This window comes from Curcuma longa, chromosome 2, assembly GCF_044706935.1.
Source record: "Curcuma longa cultivar G26 ecotype Majalengka, Jawa Barat chromosome 2, ITB_CL_G26_1.1, whole genome shotgun sequence".
Taxonomy (NCBI): Eukaryota; Viridiplantae; Streptophyta; class Magnoliopsida; order Zingiberales; family Zingiberaceae; genus Curcuma; species Curcuma longa.
The window spans coordinates 12,498,941-12,510,457 of NC_133862.1; the positions used below are offsets into that span (position 1 = coordinate 12,498,941).

Consider the following 11,517-nt stretch of genomic DNA (forward strand, 5'->3'; position numbering starts at 1 on the left):
TTTGTCGAGGAAGCTGTAGAGAAAGCTCATGAACTCGGTTTGGATCGGATAGGGCTCGAAAGGGAAGGCCGGGAAGTCGCGGCGCGGCGGCGGATTCGTGTCCTCTTCTCCCATTCGCTTCTCCCGTTTGTTCTCCTCCTTCGTTTTCCATCTCCCTCTAGGTCGGTTCTTAACAACGTTTTCCCGCGCCATTTTTCGCGGGTTGCCTCGATCCGTCCGATTCCGATAGCGGAGGGGTGTCAAAATGGACTGATCGGCCTGTCGGACTTGAGCCTATTTTAAAAATATTAAATTAGAATTAAAAATTTATGGAATTGATTTAAAAAAAATAATGATATGCAATATGAAAAAATATAGTATAAAATCAATATGATACACTGCATGCAGTGAGATTCACAGCCATACAGTTAAGTGTGTCATATTGATTTCATATTGTATTTTTTCATTCTACATATTATTTTTCTTAAAAAAACATCTATGTCCTAGCTATTAGACATAAATGACAATCTGCGTCCCAACTATTTGTAATGAACTACAAGGACTAATTCTTGACATTGAGCACTATGAAAGACTATAATTTACTTATGTTTTATTAATGTAACAATGATATTGTATTACTTGATAATTAATTATAATTTATATCAAATAAAATTATCATTGATAAACTTGGACAGATTATCAATGATAATTTTGAATCAAACGCATTCTAAGAATTGTCATTTCAATTCAAATCAAAATTGAATCACATTAAGTTAAAATGAATTTATGTTTTATTTCAGTTTTTGTCAATCAAATAAGTATGTAAATGGAATTTAAATTGTGTATATTGATGTTTTAATCTGACATTTTTAATAGTCAATTTATATGATTTTTAATAGTAGTAATGTAAAGTAAAAAAGGTACAAGTTATACATCAAATTTCAGATTTGATACAAAAGTTGAGAAAAAAAATAGAATTAAATCATGAAGAACCCTAAATGATATTTTTGAGGGAAAACGGCAACAGAGCATCAAGAAGTTACTTTAAATAACAATAGAGAATATTGAAAGAAAAAGAATCCTACGGACTTGATTGGGTCTGAATTGTCGGCATTGAACACGACGAGTCAGTGGGCTACCTACTACCTAGCGATTGACCGGCTATGCCCGGTAGGCAACCGTTGGGATTCAAATTTCAAATTGGCGAAGCGGCCCGGTGGGCCTTCGAAACGGACGGCAATCGCCGAGCATCGTTCTACAAAAGGGATCTTGCCCACCCATTCTACACTCTTCCGATAGCAGGTTGAATCATGACCGTAGGATTCAAAGCCAGTACCACGAAAAAAAAGGGATAAAAAGAAAAACCAGCGATAGATTATTTACTTCAAATCTCCGTCCTCACTCAGGTCGCCTGCTGGAATGCGAATGAGAAGAAGCTGGTGGCGATCTGAAGATTCTAAGCCGAATTTCTTACTGTCGCAGCGAGGATTCGGCTCCATTCGTGTTCCGTTACGCTTGGAAGGTGAATGCCGTCCTCAGTTTCGTTCTTGGCTTGTATGGTTGTCCTGCGTTCGTGATTAGGGTTTCCCATTCGGACTCGAGGCTGATGGGAACTTTGATCCATTCCTGATTGAGATTCCTGAATCTTAATTTCTGGTGGAAGGTTGGATTTCGATGTATTTTTGGAATATATGGGTACGGTTCTCACGTTTGTGTTGCAGGTGGTCTACATTCGGCGTATTGGATGGACGTTGACTGGGCTTATCTCAGTTCATAGATTGTTTATTCTATTATCTCAGCTCATCAACTTGAGATCTGTATATTTAATTTTTATTTTCTTCCTACATCGTGAATGTTCTAGTAGTTACTTCTCCCGAATTTGAATTTACACTAGATATCAATTTGGTCTTCTCTTTCACCAATTTCTAGCAGAATCTGTCCCACGAGCTGGTGTTTAGTGCTTTTATCCGTTATTTCTTTGGCCCATGAATTTTTTTCCTTTGATCGGGGAAGCTCTTTCCCATGGTTTGGAACTTGTTCCTAAATCACGGTTCATCAAGTTGGGATTGGAGTGCCAGTCTCAAGGCATTAGTAAATGAGAATGCCTAATAATAAAAGGAAAGGTGCTTTGAAAGATGAAGGATCTTCTTCCACCGATGTCCATGATGCAAGTGGTAATGAAATCCAGAGGCTAAGATCCTTAAATGGGTATGTACTGTGATTTTCACTGGCCGTATGACACTTGTTCATTTATCCTCATTGCATTTGCAAAATCTGAATTTATTTCTCTTGTTTAGATATGTCCATACCATCTCAGCTTATTTTATCATCTATTAAAGATACATCTACAAACTCCTGCCTAATAAGTAAATATTTGGTTTATCATTTTACAAATCAATTGTAGGAGGACCACTGGTCCAACACGTCGGTCAACCAAAGGTCAATGGACGGCTGAAGAGGTAAGATTAATGCACATTTGTTACTTTTGTAGTTTGATGTTATTGGCAAATTTTCTTCATAAAAGAAGTGTGATCGAATAAAATCCTTCAGTCTACTTTTTTTTCCATTTCTTTTTTCCTACTATTACTGGAGTTGCATATATACTGGCGCGCGCTAGTTGATACTTTAACTATATACTTGTGTGTATGAAGTGCGCGCTATAGTTGAATTCTTTTGTTTTCCCATGCTTTTCAGATATCATATTAATTGTCTAACCTCCTTATTTTCTCACTAGAGAATGTTTTTAGAGTGCTGACTAATTGTAATCCTTCTTATTATTGTATCATTTGATGTTACACATTCAACTCTCATTTTTTAACCTAAAGTTCCTCTTTATATTTCTGTAAGAGTGCTGACTAATTGTAATCCTTCTTATTATTGTATCATTTGATGTCACACATTCAACTCTCATTTTTTAACCTTAAGTTCCTTCTTATATTTCTGTAAATCACCCTACATGCATATTCTGATAATTATTAGTCATACTCTAGAGCCTCCAACTCGTAATGGATTCTATGATTTCTTATTTCACTTTGTTGTCATACTCTGCATCCTTGTCTGATTTGATTTCCATACTTGTTCATTGTCCCATGAAATCTAGTGACTATTTGGGAAGCACCCCTAGGACCGCTGACTAGTTATGATTGCTGATTTCCTTATTATGCTAGTTTGTACTTTTGAATATTGTTTATGCATGCAGGATACCATATTGTGCAGAGCTGTCCAGAATTTTAAAGGCAAAAACTGGAAAAAGATAGGTATGCTATTATCAGAAAAAAAATGTGTATGTTATAATAAAGCCTAACTCACACTCTCTCCCTCTCTATATATAATTCTCATAATTTGTTTTTGAATTAACCTTTTATTGTGTATTTTAGTCTATTCTATTTTGTGGTCTGACCATTTGTATAGAAACTAATCATTGACTGATAAACAGTGGTTTAAACTATCTAATGGAAGCATCTTCTCAAGAAGATACATATTCTAAAAAACTTTTTGTCTCTATATTTATTTAATAATTTTCTAAATAATCTATATTTTATTTTATTTTTATATACTTTGGACTCAATACTAGTGCTGTTGCTGATTTTGATGCTTTTAGGAACTTGTTAAAAACACTAAATATTTTTAAAGGTGGAATTGCAATACAATAGTAAAACTAGGGGCCAAATAAACCAATGGATTAGTGTTATGGGATTCCTTGTACTGTTCGTAATGATGGAAATTTTCACATACCATTTTAATGTGATCTTCGAATAATGAATAAATCAATCATAGTTGTTCATTTTGACTATTTTTTTTATCTTCTTTATGCTGATGTTCATGTTCGTTCTTTGAGTTTCTGACATTTGTTTATCTGTTTATTTGATAAAGATAGTTACTTTGATGAGTACTGCCAATCCACTGAAAAGTATTTTGGATATGAATTCTAGGAAGTCCCTGTTTTGACTATTCTAATTGGTGATAATGTGGCATATTTGTCCTAACTCACGACAACTGTGGGAGCCTTGAATGACCTTCATATTTCTGTCTGTTCAAAAGTTACCTAGTTTTTTTTTTGGCTATTTGGCCAAGCAGATGAACTAAGAAACAAAATACTTGTATAAATCAACAAAAATATAGGTGCTTTTGTTATCTCCTGATTCTTTTATTCAATTTTAAAGATGATATTATTCTAATGCGCATAATCACTTTCACTGGCAAGTTTTGGATCTGTGACTTCATGACTGTTTGATTGTTATTTATGTTCGGCTTGCTGTTTCTTGCGTTTTGTAACTATCATTTTCTTTTCTTGACGAGCCTTATTCAATATTGGATTTTACTTTTCCTTTTGTTCTTGTGTTATTCTTTTTATCTTATCTTGAAGTAAACACATGTTTTCTTTGTTTCTCTTGATTCGCAGCTGAATGCTTTCCAGACAGGACTGACGTCCAATGCCTACATAGGTGGCAAAAAGTTTTGAATCCAGAGCTTGTGAAAGGACCATGGTCAAAGGAGGTGGGAGTATATTGAGAATGATGCTATGATTTGCTTTGGCTCTTTCCTTTGAAATTTCTTGTGTCCTGATTACATATGGTAATTCTTGTTTTTTCTATAATAGGAAGATGAAACTATAATTGAAATGGTAAAAAAGTTTGGATCCAAAAAATGGTCAGCAATTGCACAAGCATTACCTGGACGCATTGGGAAGCAATGCAGGGAAAGGTAAAGCACAAAGTAGTGGCTTAAGCAGTTCTCTTGACCAGAGTATCAAGTATATAATCAGCCTACTTGTTTAAGAAATAAAATCTGCAGCAAAGTTTGAAGATCTTCAGATGCAGATTAGGGACAAAATCAGTCATTGTAAGTCATGTCAGTATCAACAGAGTTGGAGATGGCAAAAAGTACACTGAGATTAGATAGTATGAATGTGTGACTACAACTTGGATGACTAATGGCATTTTATCATAACATTTTTTTAATAAAGAAGTTACAGAGTTAGATTAACTTCATAGTGTAAAAATGATTTAAAATAGTTGGAAAATAAATTCTTGCTCAGGTACATGTTAGAATTTATAGAAATTTTGTTGGAATAGCCATTTGTTTCTTATAGAAGTATAATGAATCTGAACAACAAAACTAGCAAAAGATTCTTGTATTGGTCCTTTGATAGTTAGATTGACAATTGAACCTTAGTGATTTTCAAAGTTATTTTGACATCATTGACACCCCATTTATAGTTATTTGCTTAATCAAGAGAAGTAATTATTACTCCGGACTGGGACTTCTAGTGCCAGTTATACTAGAATATACTATTTAAAGGTTCTCTGCTCCTAAATTCCTGTCATGGATTTGAAGAAGAAGAGATGAATTCTGTTGTTTGTTTAATTATTCCAACAGTTCCTTTTGTTGCTGTTGTTCATATCTTTGCCCATCAAACATGAGCATGGCATATGCTATTTATCTCTAAATGACAGATTTGCTACTAATGGGGGATCCTTTAGCAAATTTAACTTAACTCTTTCACTACAAATCTAATAAACTTTTAAAAATTGTATCCTAGAGCTTAGGGGAAAAAAATAATTTTCTCTTGCAGACTAGAGTTAGTTGTAAAGTAAATATAATATATAATTAATTGATATCTTTTTTTCTTTGTATTATTGTTTGTTTTACCAATTATTCTTCTTTTATCATCTCATATTTATTTCATATTACAAATTCATGATAATTGACAAAACTAATATTTAAAGGAAATTATCTGTAGGTGGCATAATCATCTTAAGCCCTCCATAAATAGGGAGCCATGGACGCAAGAAGAGGAAATAACACTTATTCATGCTCATCAAATTTATGGAAACAAATGGGCAGAGTTAACAAAGTGTTTACCTGGCAGGTGAGAAAGGATTAGAGTTGCATATCCACTTGCTTCATAAACATACATGCTTGAATAGTTATGGTTCTATTTGTTTCTATTCACACCATGTTAGTCTCAACTATTTAAAGTTCGTGATTTATATCTTATCCTTCTATAATACTAATTTCTGCTAGAGATGACAATGGGATGTGCCCTTCACGACTATTTGAGGTCCCCAATTTAGATGTAAACATTCTATTGAATTCTATGTTAAATAATTATTTCTAGTATAGATGTCAATGGTTCATGTTTGTGCTAGTTATGGTTTGGGCTTGAGATTGCTCGGTTCTAGACCCAACATGGGCAATTGACACAACTGCCACCCAAATTTAATAATAAAATAAATTTTTTGAAAATAAAAAATAAATGTTAAATAAAAATGTATTAGATACTTTACAAAAAAAAATTTAAAGACTAACTTAGTAAAATTTTGAATTATTCTAGGGATAAAAGGATAATTGATACTTTTTCAACAAGTAATCATAAAACACACTAATGAGGTTGATTAAGATTGGGCTGTGCTAAGCATATTATACTTGGCTCAATTGACACCTCTAGTTCCCACTTTTCTAGAGAAGTGCTAACTCTACAGAATTAAAAAATAAGAAAACTCTGTAGGAACAAAAGAAACTAAATTTAGGCTAAAAAATTGTACAAATAATGCAGTTTAAAGCATTTTATAAGTTCCAGACAACTGAGAAGTAGGAATTCATAGGATATTTATTGACTTGCTAAAGCTAGGGTAATAATATTATATATGTAAGAAAGGGAAAATCACCAATGCTGATAAAGTTTATTATATGAGATAGTCTAGAGAATTCTGACAGAATCCAGTTTTGATGGAAAGTAGAATATAAGAGACAAGAAAGTATATGAAAATGTAACAATAAAGAAGATACAGAGTGCTGCATTTATGATTATCATTCCACAAGCAGTTTGGATGGGATCTAGGACTATGGAAGCTTCTAATAGGGAAGTGGAGTTTGATGGAGCGGCTGCTGTTGTTGGTCCTCTATTGTATGTTTGTAGTGATTGAGACTTGATATAACCTACTCCGCAATGTAAGATGGGGGAAAGGACTAAGCATGTGAGTAATGAAGAAGGTGGAATAAACAAAGAGTAGACATGTTAAGCACCTCAATTATCATCTTAGCCATGGTAGGAGTGATGGAGAAAAAAAGTAGCAAACTCAAAAGAATATTACATTAACCAAAACAAAAAGTTTGATATAACTTGGGAGAATAACAATGATTGCTCTTCTGTAATTTACATTATTCAAGAAAGATACATTGGTAGGCTTATGGGACAATACATCATTCCTTCGGAATAGACAAAATAAATGAAGTGCACCTAAATGCACTGTATAGAAAATTGCATATACATTATGAGAGAAGAGAATAGAAAAGGAATTCAACTATGAAGGCTCAATTTGACTTTGTCCGGCTCAACATGATAGTTTTTGGGTTAAGATCGGCTCGGGTCGTGCTCAACATGGGAATGAACCACTTACACCTCTATGTATAATAATGCAGATATTTGTCTTAGAATCCTTGAAGTGTAACAAATTATTTACATATAATTACAATTTTAGATTAAGAGTTATCTCTAATTCCTTTTACCAATCATATATTCAAGATAATATAGGTAGTAGTGTGCTAATTGATTTCAAATGTAAGTATAACACACTTGAAGCTTTAATTGCTAAGAGAAACTCTAGAAGCTATACAAGTTTTAAGTAAAGAAAAGTGAATATATGAAATGATTTTAACAATAAGAAAATAAGTTACATATAGTCAAGATGGATGACCATGAAATTTCTATAGGTAGGAATTTTAAATATCTTGTATCTATTTTCAATAAGTAGATATCAACGAGGAAATTATTAATAGAATAGAATAATGAGAGTGGTGAAGTGGTGAAGATTTTTCAGTCATTTGTCAATGTCTTGTTCTCCTTAAACAATAAGGAAAAAATCAACCATGTTTTTTAAATTTAAATGTTGGACACTTAGGAAACAACACATGTAAAAGGTTAGAATTGAAAGATGGGAAAGTTAAGATTAATTGGAAAGAGTCATTAATATTACTCTCAACAATTTGACACAACTACAAGAGATGACACAATTAGAAAATATGAGTTAAGACGATATGGGAATATTTAAAGAGGATAAAAAATTAGAGAACTTGAATTTTTGTTTACCCTGAAGGATGGATAGAGGAGGGATGGATGATCTTTAGGGAAAAAATTCCATTGTCGAAAGATAACTAGATGTGAGATTGTGAAGAGCCGTAAGCTGGTAGCCTATCTGTGACCTCAAGTTGGTGACCAAACTACGATTATAACTGCGACTCATGTCTAGATCATGACTCTTGGTGAGCTTGTCGTGCTCCTTGTTTGGCTCGAGACTGATGTTGAGATGCCATCGAAGAATTTTTTTACTTTGCTAAGGAGGAAAGAAAAACCTCTTCCCTCCAATTTCAAGCGAATGAAAAATTGAACCGTGGACAGATTGTAAATTCGTCCTTTCCCTAATATTGCATCAAGTAAATAGGAGGATTCCATCCTTTCCCTGATCTGTCCTTCATGTAAACAAAGCTTTAGAGCTAGAGAGTATCTGAGTTGAAGGTATGATGGTGGAAGGAGACAGAAAACTTTTGGTAACATAATTAAAAGTGATTTAAGATATTTATTTCTAATATTGTTGTCATACATAGCATTTAGTGAAGGGATAAGATCTATTTTACTGACCCCAAATTGTGTGAATTGGTACAGCTGATGATGTTGATGCTGTCATTGTCTATAAGTAATAAATGTATGGCGTTATTCATTCTGTTGGTTTCTGAAAGCAGTTCCATTGTTTCTTTATTCTTATAGACAGTGTTGTTCTATATAAAACATCACCACAAAAAATATGTTACTTCTGGTTTTGTTAACATGTTGATCTGGATATCATGTAGCATGCTACAACTCTGCATTTCTTTTCATATTCTTTTTGTTATTTTTCAAATAACAAGTAAATTACTTTCTGGATAAACGGCTATAGTTTTACTTATTTTTCGTTACTTGTGCTCTGCATAGGACGGACAATGCAATAAAGAACCACTGGAATAGTTCGGTAAAAAAGAAAATAAGTTCATACTCAGCATCAGGATTGCTTTCTCAGTTTAAAGGGCTTTCTCATGCTGAAAGCCCTCAGTTAGTTGATAGACAGCCACAGATTGAGAGTGACAGAAAAGAGAGGTTAGAAATTGAGGATTCCTTAGATCATTGTGAAACTTCATCAGCTAATTTGGTTTGCTCTCAATCTGATGGAGAACTTGCCAACATAGCACTAGTGGATGATGAAATGAAGTTTGATACAGATATTAGTGGGGAAAATTTTCAGGACTCAAATTTTGGAATGTGCATGAAGGAATATTATGCATGTTTAGAGGAATATACTTCTGCTGTTTCTGAAGCACAATGTGAAGTATCAGCATCTCCAAGCTCAATGTCAGAGGAGATAATAGCAAAAAATACTGACGAAGTGATAGCATATGAGTTTCCAAACAATTCTTCAGTAGAAATTTCCCCAAAATCATTGGAGTTAGCAGAAACATCAGAATACCAGAAACTTTGCATTAGAAACAATGTAAGTGAATCTGCTTTGTGGTTAAATCTGTTAGAACATGCAAACCAGAATAACCTTTTGGCCTGCGAATCTAGTTGTTTCAACAACTACCCTTATGGGCCAGGTATTAATCATGGAAGTAATGAGGAAGTTTCTGTCGATCTTGATGTTCCAAGCTTCATAAATTTGGAGTATTTCTCAGGTGTCACTTCCAAAACTTACCGAAGTTCTACTATGTGTTCTGGTCAAGCATACCCTAGCAATTCATCAGATATGCTCCAAGATTCCCATTGCAACAATTTGGTGACCCTAGCGCCTCCTGACCAAAATACAAGTGATGGAAGTTTACATGGTTGTCATACTGTTGATACCAGAGAAGTCTTTGTTGGAGGTCAATATCCAGAGGTCATTACATGTTCATATGATGGCCTTGCTTATTCCAGTTGCTCTTTTCTGTGCCCCGATGACGGCAGCCAATCTAAGGTTTCTCCACTGGAAGAAAACTGGCAGGAAAATTGCACTCCAAAACACACACATACAGAGATGAGTGCTGTTACTTCTAATCAAAAGTTGATGCCTTCAGATGACAATACAGCTGTGCAATCAGTAGAGATGCCAGACTCTGGTGCTTTATTTTATGAACCACCACGCTTTCCGAGCTTAGATATTCCATTTGTCAGCTGTGATCTCATATCCTCTGGAGATCTCCAGCAAGCATATAGTCCCTTTGGAATTCGTCAGATAATGATGTCCTCTACGAGTTGTTCTAAACCATATAGCATTTGGGATTCACCATCTAGTGATGAGTCACCTGATGCCCTTTTAAAAAATGCTGCCAAAACTTTCATGTGTACACCATCTATTATGAAGAAACGACAACGTGAATTGTCATCACCTCTAGCAGAGCAAAGGATTGACAAGAAACCTGGTAAAGATATGGTTCATGCATCATTATGTTCTTTCCTAATGAATCATGAGGAGAAATCTTACATCGTTAATGGGAATAATGAAGTGATTTTGGATAAGACTTATTCGGATGGTACTGAAATGTCCTTTAGTTCTTCTTCAGATAACCAGCGGGATGAACCTGTCATTTTGGATGAGGGCAAAGAAAACATAATGCCGCCTAGTTATGGAACAGATGGAAACATTAATGAAGAAACTGTCTTAAAAAACTTGTCTGATAAAGTGGTATACTCATCAACAACTGTTAGTGCTGTAAATGCATCTGATGCTGCTGGTTCTTTAAGGACAGTAAGTTTATTAATCATTTCCATTTAATTGAGCTATCAATATCTGCTAACAAAGTTCCTATTTCCTATGGTTATTATCCTTATGACTTGACTATCTAGACTTTTTGTTTGAAAAGAAAATTTTTCTGCACAAATAGCTTCTTGATGCAATTATGTCCAATTGAAAATCAGTAATATTTTATCTTGTGACTAAAGTGAAAAGAAATTCAAAAGAGTATAGTAGTCATAGATAAATAAGTGTATAATTTTATGGAGATAATGGTCTTTTATTTCTTGAGTTCAAGTTACTTGTCATATTCCTTCATTTATGGCTTGTCTACTTGGTAGATGAGTAGGAGAAGAAGAGAGATGAGTAGGAGAAGAAGAGGGGAGGAGAAGGGATAAAACCATTGTCCACCTAAATGAGCTAAAGCTTGTTGAAAGCATGTGAATGTATCAATGTTTACTTGTGTTACTTAAGGTAGAAAAAGAATATATCACTTTATTGAAAGATGAGGTATATTTATATACAAGACTAGAAACCTATCTTAGGAAACAATTAGGAAGTTAATAAAACTTATATATATATATATATATAGATCCATCGCGATTTTCGTCCGACGCCGTGGAGCAGATGAAGATTCAGCCGCGCGATTTTGGGATTTTGGAAAACGCGGGATGAAATTTTGGATTTTGCTAGCGCCACGCTGTCCACGGAGATGAACAGTGAAATTCCTCGCCACGTTAGATGTCGGGGACGGAGTCGCGCAAATCACCCGCGCAGGATATCAATCCTATATATA

General features: G+C 34.3%; 1 protein-coding gene across 1 annotated transcript in view; it reads left to right on the plus strand.

The window, feature by feature from the left end:
- The first annotated feature begins 2,080 nt into the window (after positions 1–2,080).
- LOC141821082 (transcription factor MYB3R-1-like) overlaps positions 2,081–11,517 on the plus strand; it is a 38,076-nt gene continuing 28,639 nt past the window's right edge. The window contains 7 exon segments of the mRNA XM_074708447.1: positions 2,081–2,187; positions 2,384–2,438; positions 3,179–3,236; positions 4,382–4,476; positions 4,580–4,683; positions 5,723–5,851; positions 8,951–10,736. Coding sequence (XP_074564548.1) covers positions 2,081–2,187; positions 2,384–2,438; positions 3,179–3,236; positions 4,382–4,476; positions 4,580–4,683; positions 5,723–5,851; positions 8,951–10,736 — 2,334 coding nt within the window.